This window comes from Balaenoptera musculus, chromosome 2, assembly GCF_009873245.2.
Source record: "Balaenoptera musculus isolate JJ_BM4_2016_0621 chromosome 2, mBalMus1.pri.v3, whole genome shotgun sequence".
Classification (NCBI taxonomy): domain Eukaryota; kingdom Metazoa; phylum Chordata; class Mammalia; order Artiodactyla; family Balaenopteridae; genus Balaenoptera; species Balaenoptera musculus.
In genome coordinates this window covers 69,986,725-69,999,832 of record NC_045786.1, presented here as the reverse complement: position 1 = coordinate 69,999,832, position 13,108 = coordinate 69,986,725, and the positions used below count along the sequence as shown (strand labels likewise).

At 54.4% G+C, this 13,108-nt stretch overlaps 3 protein-coding genes across 5 annotated transcripts in view; 1 reads left to right on the top strand and 2 right to left on the bottom strand.

Annotated features, from left to right (window-relative positions):
* The first annotated feature begins 705 nt into the window (after nt 1–705).
* On the top strand, nt 706–4,487 carry SNX22 (sorting nexin 22). Of its 3 annotated transcripts, XM_036841610.1 has the most exons (7): nt 706–824; nt 1,186–1,269; nt 1,699–1,803; nt 2,280–2,374; nt 2,740–2,772; nt 3,005–3,072; nt 3,541–4,487. In XM_036841610.1, exons 1-7 carry the CDS (start codon nt 750–752, stop codon nt 3,660–3,662), a joined length of 582 nt encoding a protein of 193 aa, XP_036697505.1. In that variant the 5' UTR covers nt 706–749; the 3' UTR covers nt 3,663–4,487. The 3 variants fall into 3 exon arrangements, with proteins under 3 accessions (XP_036697505.1, XP_036697507.1, XP_036697506.1); XM_036841612.1 differs by lacking the exon at nt 1,186–1,269; XM_036841611.1 differs by lacking the exon at nt 2,740–2,772.
* Nucleotides 4,314–10,812, bottom strand: PPIB (peptidylprolyl isomerase B). Its single transcript, XM_036841609.1, has 5 exons — nt 10,620–10,812; nt 9,769–9,882; nt 8,663–8,756; nt 5,401–5,585; nt 4,314–4,656 (listed from the first exon to the last, which is right to left on the bottom strand). Exons 1-5 carry the CDS (start codon nt 10,752–10,754, stop codon nt 4,534–4,536), a joined length of 651 nt encoding a protein of 216 aa, XP_036697504.1. The 5' UTR covers nt 10,755–10,812; the 3' UTR covers nt 4,314–4,533.
* Nucleotides 10,813–12,808: 1,996 nt separating this feature from the next.
* Nucleotides 12,809–13,108, bottom strand: part of CSNK1G1 (casein kinase 1 gamma 1) — a 200,067-nt gene continuing 199,767 nt past the window's right edge. The window contains exon 13 of the transcript XR_005018588.1: nt 12,809–12,890. The gene's annotated coding sequence lies outside the window, so the exon portion shown is untranslated. The remainder of the gene's footprint in view (nt 12,891–13,108) is intronic.

Genomic DNA, 13,108 nt, shown 5'->3' with positions numbered 1-13,108 from the left:
CCCACGGGCCGCGGGGCAACTAAGCCCGCACTCCACAACTAGAGAGCCCGTGTGCAGCAACTAATGAGCCCGTGCGCTCTGGAGCCCACGCGCCACAACTAGAGAGAAGCCCACGCGCTGCAACAAAGAGCCTGCCTGCCGCAAATAAGACCAGATGCAGCCAAATAAATAAATAAATATTTTTTTAAAAGATGAATGAATGGGGCCTACGAATGCTGGGGGAAGGGGGACATCAAAGCCAGAGTGCGTCCAAGCTTTACCCCAGGCCGCGCTCCCAGGGTCCACGTTGAAGGTGGAGGGAAGGAGATGGGGGTGCAGCCTGGTCCTGGGCAAGGGTGTGAGGAACTCAAGGAACGCCCCTGGTTGATCTGGGCCCAGCCTCCCTCCTTGCCCAGCGCCCACAGGGGCTTATAGTCCTTAGCAGGCGCTCAAATAAGAGCAGGTGAAATTTGGCTCTCCCGCATTCCTGTCAATCACTGGGGACTCGGTGAATGTGGACACGTTGACAAACAGATGGCTCTCTGCCGAAGGGTCTCCACGCACTGCGGCCCCACTAGCCTCAGTGGGCGGCGCCCGCCTTGCGCCATCTGGTTACAGCCTAATCAGCCCCTTGCAGGACCCGGCGGCGCTGGGGAACGCCCGGGGCGGGGCCAACGTGGGGGCGAGGCCCGCAGGCACGAGGAGGCGGGGCCGGCGCCGCCGCGGTCTCTGGTCAGAGCACGGAGAGTTCGGCTGCCAGCGGCGCGTGGATGCTGGAAGTTCGCATCCCGTCGGTGGGGCCCGAGGCCGAGGGGACCCGGCAGAGCCCCGAGAAAGGCCACATGGTGAGTGGGGGCAGTGGATGGGAAGGGGCGCGGGGACCCGCCGGATTTCCCTGCGTCGAATGCTCGGGGTCCGAGCGCGGCGGCCCAGGCCGTCTGGGGACACCCTGCCGAGGGTCTCTGGGCCGCTCTGACTTGCCAGCCCCTCCGACGGCGGTCCCGGCTCCTGAGGGACTGACTGCACGGAGCAGAGTCCCCAAGTGTGTGGGGACGTGGGAGGGTCCCTGGAGAGCAGCGCTCCCTGGCGCTCCCAGGCCGCTTTGTGCCTCTGAGGGCGGAGGGTGGGCGCGTCGCCGGGAGCCGGTCCTGCTGCACCCACCCGCCGGGCCTCACGCGCACCCGGCTGCCCTCCCGCGCCCGCCAGGTGTTCCGAGTGGAGGTGCTGTGCCACGGGCGCAGACACACCGTGCAGAGGCGCTACAGCGAGTTCCACGCGCTGCACAAACGGGTGAGGCTGCGCCCACCACCGACAGACAGACCCCGGCCCGGCTCCTTCCCAAGCCCTGAGAGGCAGGCAGACGAGCTGGCGGGCCCCAGCCTCTGCCAACCCCATTACCGGGCTCTAGAGAGCTCAGGTCGTGGGCACAGACCTCCCTGCGGGCTGCGGAATGGGCGCGAAGGGGCAGGTCCCCACGTGCTGCCCGTGCGCCTGCGCGGCCGGTCTGGCGTCGGGCGTCTTGGGGGCGGACGGGGGTGTTGGGGGCTCCTCTCGCCCTTGTCCCAACCACTACTCACCACGCGGGCGTGTCTCAGGGTACAGCCTGAAGTTTGGGGGTGTGGGTGGCAGGGAGGACTGGGGAGGGCTCTTGGCTAGGATGAAGTGAGCTTGAGGGCTCAGTGGGGATGCTGTGATCGCACCGCGGTAACCTCCTGGCAGATCAAGAAACTGTCCAAAGTGCCCGACTTCCCCTCGAAACGCCTGCCCAACTGGAGGACCAGAGGACTGGAGCAGCGGCGGCAGAGCTTGGAGGCCTATATCCAGGTGTGCGTGGGTCTCACTCTGTTGCCTCTCAGCCTGCTGGACCAGAGGTGTGACACTGGCAGAGAGGTGCAGGGGCATGGGGTGAGGGAGACCTACATTTTGGCCATGTTCTAGTACTTCATCCCTCTCTGAATTGGTAGGATTGAGTGAGGTAGCCAGGAGGCAGGTCGTCCCTGCCCTGTTAAATGAAGGCTAGCTCTCTTTTCCTCCAGGGTGAGATCCTGTGCTGCCCTCATGATAAGGGTGGAGACCCTTCCCCCCTCTCCCACACGGAGGCCAGGCTGGCTTCATGGGCCAATCTGTGTAGTCACCCAGGGCCAGTGCTCAGAAGGGCCCTAGCTTGGTTTAATGCTCTGCTTTGGCTGTCTTGAAATTCTTTATCATTTTGGAAGGGCCCACACGTTTTCATTTTGCACCAGGCTCTGCGTATTACACAGCTGAATCTGATTACAGGTTGCCTCTCTTCTCTTCTCCAGGGCATCCTATACTTGAACCAGGATGTGCCCAAGGAACTACTGGAATTCCTGAGTCTTCGCCACTTGCCCATAGTCCCCAAGGCCAGCAGCTGGGGGTGAGCATCCCTAGAGGCGCTTGGCATGAGAGGGGCCCCAGTGTTGTGGGGACAGGGGCTCTCTGCAGCCAGCAGGTGAGGAAAGGTTTTAGAGGCCAAGCCCCTTTCCTTCTTGTATCTGCCAGGCCCTAGCCTGGTTCTTCCTCTTTGAGACACAACCTCCCCGGTAGGCTTTCTTGACCCCGGTGGAGGGGCTGTTTTCTGAAGAGCCTTGGCTACCTCAGCTGCCTCCGGAGCTGAGTTTGTTACAAATAGAAGCAGCAGTCCCCTGGGAGGTGAAATTCTGGGCTTCCGCATCTCCACCCCTGCCACACGCTCCCCCCGGGCATCCCCCAGGCAGCTCACAGCCTCTCTCTTCTTTTCAGCACCCTGGGGGAGTTCCTGCCAGGCAACAGCAGGCAAGTCAAAGTCCCTGTCTGCACTGGGTCCCTGCTGCCCCCTCGTGGCCATATGCCAAGGCCTGAAGTCTCTGGCCTGTCCCCGTGGTCCAGGTTTTCATGTTGTTGCCTCCTGAGCCCACTTCCCACTTTTCCTCTGTGGGTCCTTGGTGATCTCAGTCCTTAGTCTCCACCCAATCTGAGACTTTTCTCTGTTTCCCCCTCCACTGTTCATGACCCCTTTTCTTCCTAGCTCACAGCTGTACCACCGGCCTGTTATCAGCTTCTGCATGGATCCTTATATTTGCATCCCATCCCCAGGTGAGGAGGTGCCTCTGACCCATAATCCACATTTAGGGCCCGGGTACCAGGGTGGGAGTGAGGGTGAACTTGATATTTCTCAGCTCCCAGGACCCCTAGGCAGCATCTCCCTCCTACTGCCCTCCTTTGGGGCCACACCTCCCTGCTGTTCCTGTGCCCATGTAGCCTGCTTTGTATTTTCCTCCAGGAAGTAGACATGGTGAAATGAGCTTGGCTCCCCTGGTCTCCATTCCTTACCAGCCTAGCTTTACCAAGATGTGAACAGAATGTGAGCTGGGAATGCCAAGGCCCCATTTGAGGTGGCCAGCTGCTACCTGCTGCCTTGGCAGGGACCCCGGTTCTCAGGGAACAGGGGGTGCTGAGCCTATGAGCAGGAGCTCAGGGAGCTGCAGGCCTGCAGCCAGGCCCACCCCACCTCCTCTTGCCTTGAAGCCCCCACCCCTTACTCCTGTTTTCCTTCCGTCCTAGAGCCTCTGCCCAACGTGGTGGTGAATGGTGTGCTCCAGGGCCTCTATGGCTTCAGCGCCAGCACAGCTAAAGCCCAGCCAGAGGCTGCCTGTCACCCTGCTCCAGTGCCACCAATGCCCTGACCAGTCCAGAGGGCTTTAGGCCACCTGCCAGGACAGTCATGTACCTCAGTCCTATGAAAAGGACATGGGCTGGGTCAGCCTTGGCCTGGACCCAGGACTCACCACCCTCCACCCCTCCAGGCTCAGAACTCAGCTGCACTGGTATCTGAGGTGGTAGAATCCTGCACTCCTAGAGCCCAGGGGCCAAGGTAGGGACAACAGAGGATAGGGAATAAAGGGAGAGGGAGAATTCCTTTAGAATGTTCATAGCCCACCAGTTTGGAGGTGGGCTATGAAAAGGTGCAGGTGTATTCCTTTACCTACATCAGGAGAAAGGTGGGGCGGGGCAGGGACATGCAAAGGCTGAGGCACAGTGGCTAGCCAAGTTCAGAAGCAAGGGGCAAAAACTCCTGCTTGACATTTTGTGTGTAGCACATTTTTTTGTGAATGTTCAGATCTGTTTCCCCCTGCCCTCCCAGACTTGCGTGGCCAGTTGGAAATGTCTGGTTTGTGTTCATCGCTCCCTCATTTCTGGAGCATTTCCGGAGGGAAAGGGTTCAGGCCGGAACCCAAGGAGGGGGCAGGCACCACTGCCACAGGAGCCCCAGACAGGCTGGCACTGGACTTGGGGTCGGGGGTGCCGCAGGCCGCAGAACCCAGCCCATACGCAGATTATAAAAAAAACACCTTTTTTTTAATCGGTCAGTGTTGGTAGGAGTTTGTTACAAAACTGGGCCCGTGGGCCCGCGGAATGTGAGGGGAGGGGTCCACTCCATCAGACGCCAGCACTAGGGCCAGTGCAGCATGGAGCCCTGTGGCGGGCTGTCTTCACCCCCGGGAGGGCAACAGGGCCACACAGACAGTCGCTCAAAGAGAAGAGGTCCCTGGGGCCCTACTCCTTGGCGATGGCGAAGGGCTTCTCCACTTCGATCTTGCCACAGTCTGCGATCGTCACGTCCTTCAGAGGCCTGTCCCGACCGTCTGTCTTGGTGCTCTCCACCTTACGCACTACATCCTGGGGAGGAAGGCAGAGTGTCAGGCGGTCTGCCGGTCGAGGGAGACGGGCCCCAGCGTGCGGCCGCAAGGGCTGAAACCCGCATGTGACCTGTACAAACCATGAGGCACCAAAATCCTAAGGGCATTGTGGCCGGGCGCCAGCCCAGGGCAAGGAACCCAGCTTTGACAACAGGAGGATGCAGTAGTTTCGATCCTCTGAAGTATGACCCAGGCTGGGCTAGGGGTGAGGGCTGGGGGGGGAGGCTGGGGAGAGGGTGCCAAGTGGCTTCTCCGGGACAGCGTGTTCGGCTGGGTCCTGTACAACCGACGGCGGTGCCAGGACATGCCTGCCTGAGTGACGGGGTGGAGGGTCCTCAATTGTGCAGCCTCACCGAGACCTCCTGGCCGGCCTCTGCCTTGGGCCTGGAGGGATTTAGAACTTGGAGGCAGGACTTCCCTGGCGGCCCAGTGGTTAAGACTCTGGGCTTCCGCGACAGGAGGCATGGGTTCGATCCCTGGTCAGGGAACTAAGATCCCGCACGCTAGACAGCGTGACCAAAAAAAAACAAAAAAAGAACTCGGGGGCATAGAGAGAGAGGCTGTTTAGTCTCAATTCCCCCCAGGTTTGTAGAAATAAACACTGGTCAGAATCTGTACATTCCCTTCTGGGAAAGGGATAAAATATATGGATCCCCTGCCCTGGGGTCTGTGTCAGATCCCTGGTCAGGGTTGCCCAGGGTTAGTCCCTCCCCCGCAAACTTACCATGCCCTCTAGAACTTTGCCGAACACGACATGCTTGCCATCTAACCAGGCTGTCTTGACCGTCGTGATGAAGAACTGGGAGCCGTTGGTGTCTTTGCCTGCATTGGCCATGCTTACCCAGCCGGGGCCATAGTGTTTCAGCTTGAAGTTCTCATCAGGGAAGCGTTCGCCGTAGATGCTCTTCCCTGGGAAGAAAGAGTAGGTCAGGGGAGCTGGGGGAGCCCCAACGAAGCAGATCTTTGGGGCGAGGATTCCAGAGGCTGAACCTGTCCCCCGTGCCAGGCCAGGCTCCAGTGGAGTACAAGGACGTACAAGCTGTTCCCTTCCTACCCTCGGGCCCTGGAGCCAAACCATGCTGACAGCCCAGGTGGGGCATGAGGCCGGGGTGATTTAGTGCATAGCTCACACGATGATTACTTTGAGAATATAATTTTATGACTTTCAAATAAGGCACATATTAAAAACTACCTTGGCTGTGGCCTGAGAGGCCTGCCATGGGGACTTTAGTGGAGGGAGGTGCTGTGCAGGGTGCAGGGGAGGTAAGAACCCTCCAGAAAAGGAGGACTGCTGTGGCTGACCAGCTTTTCTTCCTAAGAGCACAAAAGATACTGAGGACACTCCAAAGCAGGAAGAGAGATGAGTGGGGAGGGGCAGGGAGAAGCAAAAGAGAGGGGCCGCCATTTGAGTTCTGGAAAGCCAAGAGCCTCTTATCAACGCATGAGCCCAAATAAAAGGTGGCTCTGAGTGTGTGTACTGTGTCTGTCTGTGGAGGGTCTGGGGCCAGCGTACAAGATAGTGGAGCCGAGAGAGGATCTCTACCCCATTCCAGAGATCCTAACCTAAGTTCCCAAGGCTGGTTCCAGGAGAAATACTGCACCCTTCTTTGTCCCTGTCCTCTCCTAGAGATTTACACTGTGCACTAGAGGCCCCAAGAAACCCAGCAACAAAGAAGTAATTTTCATTTTGTTCTACCCATCACCTTTCAAACTTATTTGCGTACGAAACCTTTTTTCCTCCTCAATTCACGTATTTTCATCCTGTGGTTCCTGCAGAGTGGAACCAGGTTGGGAAGCTGTCCTAGACTGATGCTAAGGAGGTATTTCTGATTGTACAGTAAGTGGGAAGTCTGAAAATGACCGGGCCAGGAAGGACTCAACCAGACAGATAAGAAGATTGGGGAGCCTCTTTACATCAGTTTTATATTACTTGTTCTACTTCACCAGGAGATCATGGTGCTGTGACTTGGGGTGTTTTCTAACAGCATGACAAGGAAGACTTGTTCCCCCTTCCTATCAAAGACAGAATAGTTTTGGAGGGGAGTAGTGGGACCAAAAAAAGCAATTTTTATTTGTAATGTGAAATGTGAAAATAAAACTGTCAACTCTTTTAGTTTTTTTTTTTTAAAAAAGAGGATTCCCATGTGACAATCCTCTTTGTACATCTCAGTGAACTGCAGGGTTTCAACTACTGCTGCTATCCAGAAAATCCCCAAATCTATATCCTTAGCTCCAACTGCTTTCCCAAGATACAAGGAGTCCCAAACTTAAATGGATAGTGAAGGTTTTAAACTCAACATACTTTGTCAGCTTTCTCTCCAGACTTCGGTTATTCTTTTGACATTTGTTTCCTCCGCATGTTGTCAATGTTGTCCTCACCCCCATCACGGATTCATCCTTTTTCCCATTCCTGCTATCCCCGCTGCAATCACGGCTAATGCTCAGAGTGGGAACAGTGTGCCAGAGGGCTGGTGCAAGCATGTGAAACATAAAAAACCCACCCTATGAGGCAGGAGCTAAGAGCCCCATTTCAAAGATGAAGAAACTGAGGTACAGAGGTTAAAGGTACCCCAGCTGGGAAGTAGCAGAGCTGGAATTCAAACCAAGGTGGTCTGGCTCTCGAATCTCTGCTCTTACCCACTAGGTATCCTCCCTGGGTTCAGGCCCACATCGCCCGACGCAGGGGCAGCTGCACCAACGCCCCTGCCAGTCTGCTTCTCCTGTGTCCATGTCCTGAATCTGCCACATTATTATCCCTCAAACTCCTTTGCGATCACAGGCCTTGCTTCCATTCAAGTCTTCAGCGGATCCTCACTCCGTGGAGGACAAAGCCCTGGGTCCCTAGCCTGGCCGCAGCCCGCCACTCTGGGCTCCCGGTGGGAGCTTCACTTCCAACCTCCTGACCCCACCTTTGGCCAAGCTCCTGCCGCAGACCAGACCTGAGCTCACGCCTTAACCCTGCCTCTTCCCTGCCCATTCAAATTCTCCCCAGCCAGATCTGTCACCGCTCAAATCTGTCCTCACGTTTACGAGGCCATTTCCTGATCACCTTGGCGCAAAGTGAGTCCTTTACTTGTCAGCACTTTGACGACGGCTGACTTTACTTACCACTCGCTGGGCACTACGCACTCAACATCTCACCTCACCCTCCCAGCACCCACAACACTTACCACTTACTCTACAGAAGAGGAAACTGAGGTTCAGAGGACTCACTTGCCTGAGGTCACAAAGTAAGAAGGTGGCAGACACCCAACTGTGTGACTCCATGATTACAGTGCTTTTGTATCACGTCTGCTTTGTCTTTGTCGTCCAGCTAGCTATGACTTACATCTTGCATTATGTCCCTCTCATAGTGTTTTCTCTTTTTTCCCACCTCGACGACAAACCACTTGAGGACAGAGCCCGAGCCCTAAAAGCTGTGTAACAGCCCATTTGTGACTCTTCAGGTATTGGAAGTGAAAGGGAGTTGCTGTCCCACTGGTTTTTGCATCCTCAGCACCCACCACAGAGCCTGGCCCAGTAAATACTGATCGGTGGGGTGAGCTGCAGCTGCGGTCTAAAGGAACAGCAGGCTGTGCACCCAAGTGTGGTGAGACCTGTTGGTTAGTCCAGGCTGTCTGTCTGTCCTACTGTAAAAGTAGCGCAGGTGGGACTGGCAGCTCTTGCCAAGTGGTCTCTGGGGGGAGACCGCCAAGTAAAGCAATTTCTCCCACCCTTGCTGGGGCTTCCAAGGCCGCCCACACAAGCTTTGCATGCCTGACCTAGAATCACCTACAGGTGTTTCACTTTGCTCCCCTCCCCGCAGGATGTACTGCGAGGCAAGTCACCGAGGCTGTAGGCCTGGGTCAGCTGGTCTGCCAGCTGCGCAAGATTCTCTTATGTCCACCTGAAACCCATCCCTCCCTCTCCTTTGTACTGGGTTCCCTGGCCCTCCCACCTTGGGGGCTGCACTGACAGACCCCTCTGCCCAGAGGATTTGAGGTTACCTCCAGTGCCATCTCCCCGAGTGAAGTCTCCACCCTGGATCATGAAGTCCTTGATCACACGATGGAATTTGCTGTCTTTGTAGCCAAATCCTTTCTAGAAAAAGGGATGAGAAGGTGAGGAGGTGGCAGGAGGCACCAGGCAGACATTAAATAGGCCCTGCAGGAACCCAGCCCACAACAACTGCTCACAGAAGAGAAACCTCTGCTGGCAGATTCATCCTTCAACGTGCCACCGGGTGACCAGTTACCAAAGGCCAGGCCTGGAGCACACAGATCCAGGAAAGGCTATAAGACCGCACATTTCCTCTGCCTTTATACAATTCTACTTCATACACAATGCCTCCACCTTTCCCCTCTTGTTTTTTCCTAATCTAATCATAGGAAGAGAAGAAAACTGACCGAAAAAAAAAAAAAAAAAAGTTACCTGCTGACCCAATGGGAAGTTGGAATGCAGACTTTCTTAAATGGGGCATTCATTTCCTTAAAACCTGGAAAGCTCTGGGCCCCTCACTCTAGTGCAGAGACCACAAACTAGTTTCCCTGGATGTTTTCTCTGGTTACTGCAATGTCTCAAAGATGAAAAATTTTCTCAAAAAAAGAAAAAAAAATTCTAATTCTGGATTTGGTTTAAAAAAACTCAGAAGGGCTTCCCTGGTGGCGCAGTGGTTGAGAATCATCTGCCTGCTAATGCAGGGGACACGGGTTCGAGCCCTGGTCTGGGAAGATCCCATATGCCGCGGAGCAACTAGGCCCGTGAGCCACAACTACTGAGCCTGTGCGTCTGGAGCCTGTGCTCCGCAACAAGAGAGGCCGCGACAGTGAGAGGCCCGCGCACCGCGATGAAGAGTGGGCCCCACTTGCCACAACTGGAGAAAGCCCTAGCACAGAAACGAAGACCCAACACAGCCAAAAATAAATAAATAAATAAAAAACTCAGAAGATATGATAATATGATAACACTGGGTTCCCAGTGCCAGAGGGCACAGCTGGTACTCCGTGACAGCCACTGCTATGGGTGGGCCACGCTCTGCAGTTCAGTTTGCCGCCAGCCCTACTTGCCAACTCCGCTGCCTGTGAGCTTGGCTACCTCCGCTCTAGCCACTTACCTCTCCTGTAGCCAAGGCCACAAAATTATCCACAGTTTTTGGAACAGTTTTTCCAAACAGACCGATGACCACCCGGCCTATATCTTCATCTCCAATTCGCAAGTCAAAGTACACCTGAGGAAAAAGACCATTTCAAACTGAGCCTCTTAAAAGGGTCCTTCCAAGGGAACTGAGGGCCCAAGAAGCTACCCGGAGGATGGGAAAGAAAACAGACGCATATTTTAAGAGCAGTGTTTCTGAATCTGATTTTGGTGGCGACAAAAACCCCATGAGAATCTAATGAAAGCTCCATATGTTTGTTTACACTCTCCTTAGACTACAGGGTAACAACCTTTGCTCTAAATAAATAATGGGCCCAGATTCTAAAACTTAACATCAAAACACCATAAAGACGGGAGCCTAAGCACACCACTCAGGTGTAAACTATTACATTGCTGTGCTCTGTATGTGAAATGGCTAAAATCTGGCCTACGTAGAGAAAAGACTGGCAATTTGGCAGACGTGATCTTTCACCATTTTCTCAGCACTGTGGGGTATCTATCTGCAAATAGACGGCTCTGAGTCTGCAATGCCGGCCCCAGCTGGGCATCCTGGGCGCCAACGCCTGGGTCTGGGATGGGCTCTCGGGGAGGATCCGGGTCATTCTCCGGTCTGAATGGGGGAGGACGGCCCAGGCGCCAAGAGGTCACGACAGGGAAACTAGGGAGGGGCAGAGCCAAAGCCGAGGACGCCCAGGCCCGAGCTCCGGGACCCGAAATGCCTCGGACATGTGTGACCAGAAGCGCCAAGGCCGGAACCCAGGCGGCGGAGGGCAGGCCTCGCCAGGCAGGTCTGGAGACGGGAGGCTGAACCTTAGCAGTGACTTTGGGCCCCTTCTTCTTCTCATCTGCAGCAGAAGGTCCAGGCAGCAGCAGGAAGAGGACGGAGCCCACGATGAGGGCGGCGACGAAGAGCACCTTCATGTTCCGCTCCGAGAGGCGCAGCATCCACCGGGCGAAGCTAGCGCGGCCCGGGCTGCGGACGCTGGAAGAGGGTGGGGGCGCGGCGACGTGGGCCCGGCGCCTCCACCGAGCGCAGCCGGGGGGAACCGGGGCTCCTGCAGGCCTCCTAGCGGGAGGCAGGCCCCATTTCCCCCTCTGGTTGGGCGCCAGATGGTAGCTCCCCCTGGGGGGCGGAGCCCGGCTCGCCAACTGGGCGGGCGAAGACGCGGGCTCGTGGGTGGCTGCCACGTTACTGCGGCCTCATTGGCTTCACAGCTCGCCGACGCCCAAACAGGAAGGGGATCAGCGGAAGGCGGCGCCCCCTCCAAGAGCCCCGGATTGGGCTTCTGAAGAGGCTACCAGCCCAAGCAGAGAGACCCCGTGGTCCGCCGTGCCTTTGCGGAAGTCGTTTGGCAGGTGGTGACCGGGGCTGTAGGTTAGGACGTCCGTGGATGGGGCAGAAGACACTTGTCGTTGTCCGTATTGGGCCAGTCAAGGGTTAGTCACACCGAATTGGGTTTAAATGTGACAGCCTCCAAAAACTCAGGGCACGTTTATGCCTACCCAGAGTATAACCTTATACAGCTCCTTCTGTTTTTCTTGCAAAACGTGCTTCAAAACCCACTTCCTTTTGACTTAATCCCTGTCGCTGTCCTACCTTTTTTTCTCTCCCTGCTCTAATCTTACTGTGCTTACTGCTGTATGAGTCAACGCACACTATTGTATACTCTGGTTCTTAACTTCCTTTCTTTACCTGTTTTCCCAAGCAACTACATTTTAAAATTTTTATTTATTTTGGTGTGAAACGGCCTGTGTTGCTCTTACTTTGTATACAGCTCCCCCAACTGCTGCAGGGCTAAGTGCTCAACAAATGCTGGATGGAACAGCCGTCACGTTAGCACTGAGGTGGGAAATAATATCTGCAAGGGTCTGAGGTTGAGTCCCTCTTTTCTAGAAACCTCCAGGAAGGTCAGGAGTAGTCGTCAGATGCGCCCCCAGCAGTATTTCAGGGCTCCAAAGACGCTTGTTCCCAACAGTCTGCAACATATATACTTCAGTACTGGGAGTCTTGCACACACACACCCCCAAAATTGCCACTGACATCTTTCTAAAGCTCGGAACCATGACATTATTAAATGTCTTTAACTTTCAAAGATTAACTCTACAGAAATTCCCGATCTTCACAGCCCAGATTGTAGGTAGACGTGGCTCCATTTCTATAGTCGAACTTGGCAATTTGGTCTCTATATAAGGTGCCGACCTGAGTTTGAGGTTATACATGGCCACTGACATTACCTTGTCCTTCCTTACACTGAGGTCACTGCAGGCGGACTGCAGAGCTTCCACAGTTCTCTCAAATAAATACAAATAACATTTGCTGTTTCTAATTCTCACACCTCAATCCAGACCACCTCTCAATGAGGTGGAGGTTCTTCTAGGTAAAACTGTTGCACTGAGAAAGACGATCTTTCAACCCCCTCTTCCTCCCCTCCTTCATTTTTTGGGTCTATTAAGCCTCTTTCCCCACTCGCTGGTCTCACACTGCCCACACTGAGAAAATTGTTTACCAAGCTATGTTTTCAAAGTAGCCTTCTCCACATGAGGAACTAATGCTAAAACATCATAAAAGCAACCTTCTTCCCACCTCCCCCCACCACCTTTGAAAAAAAATAAGCTTGACGGATACAGTGCTCTCAATATGAAGTTTTTCTCTCATGATGATTTTTTAAAAAAATATTTGGCTGTGCCGGGTCTTAGTTGCAGCATGCAGGATCTTCAGTTGTGGCATGCGAACTCTTAGTTGCAGTATGTGGGATCTAGTTCCCTGACCAGGGATCAAACCCAGGCCCCCTGCATTGGGAGCGCAGAGTCTTAGCCACTGAACCACGAGGGAAGTCCCTCTCATGCTGATCTTAAACGTGTTTTTTACTAGTGAAAGAAACCGTTAAGTAGCAATTGAGTAGTAACAGAAAAAAAATTGGAACCAATCAGGGTCAGACTGGCAGTTGTTTTGTGCCATATATGCACATCATAGTTATACCTTCTGTCTGTATAGATGTTCTTCATTAGTAGAGCAGAATTACAAAGCTGCCATTTCATAGCTGTTCCAGAGCAGATCCTAACTTCCTGGTGTTCTAGCACCTAAGAACCACAGGGATACAGGAATTAGTATGTGAGTGATGAATGTCCAAATTCTGCCAGAAATATTTATTTACTGTTTCTTATTTTATTTATTTTATTTTTGGCTGTGTTGGGTCTTCGTTGCTGCACGCGAGCTTTCTCTAATTGCGGCGAGCAGGGGCTACTCTTTGTTGCATTGCGGGGGCTTCTCGTTGTGGTGGCTTTTCTTGTTGCGGAGC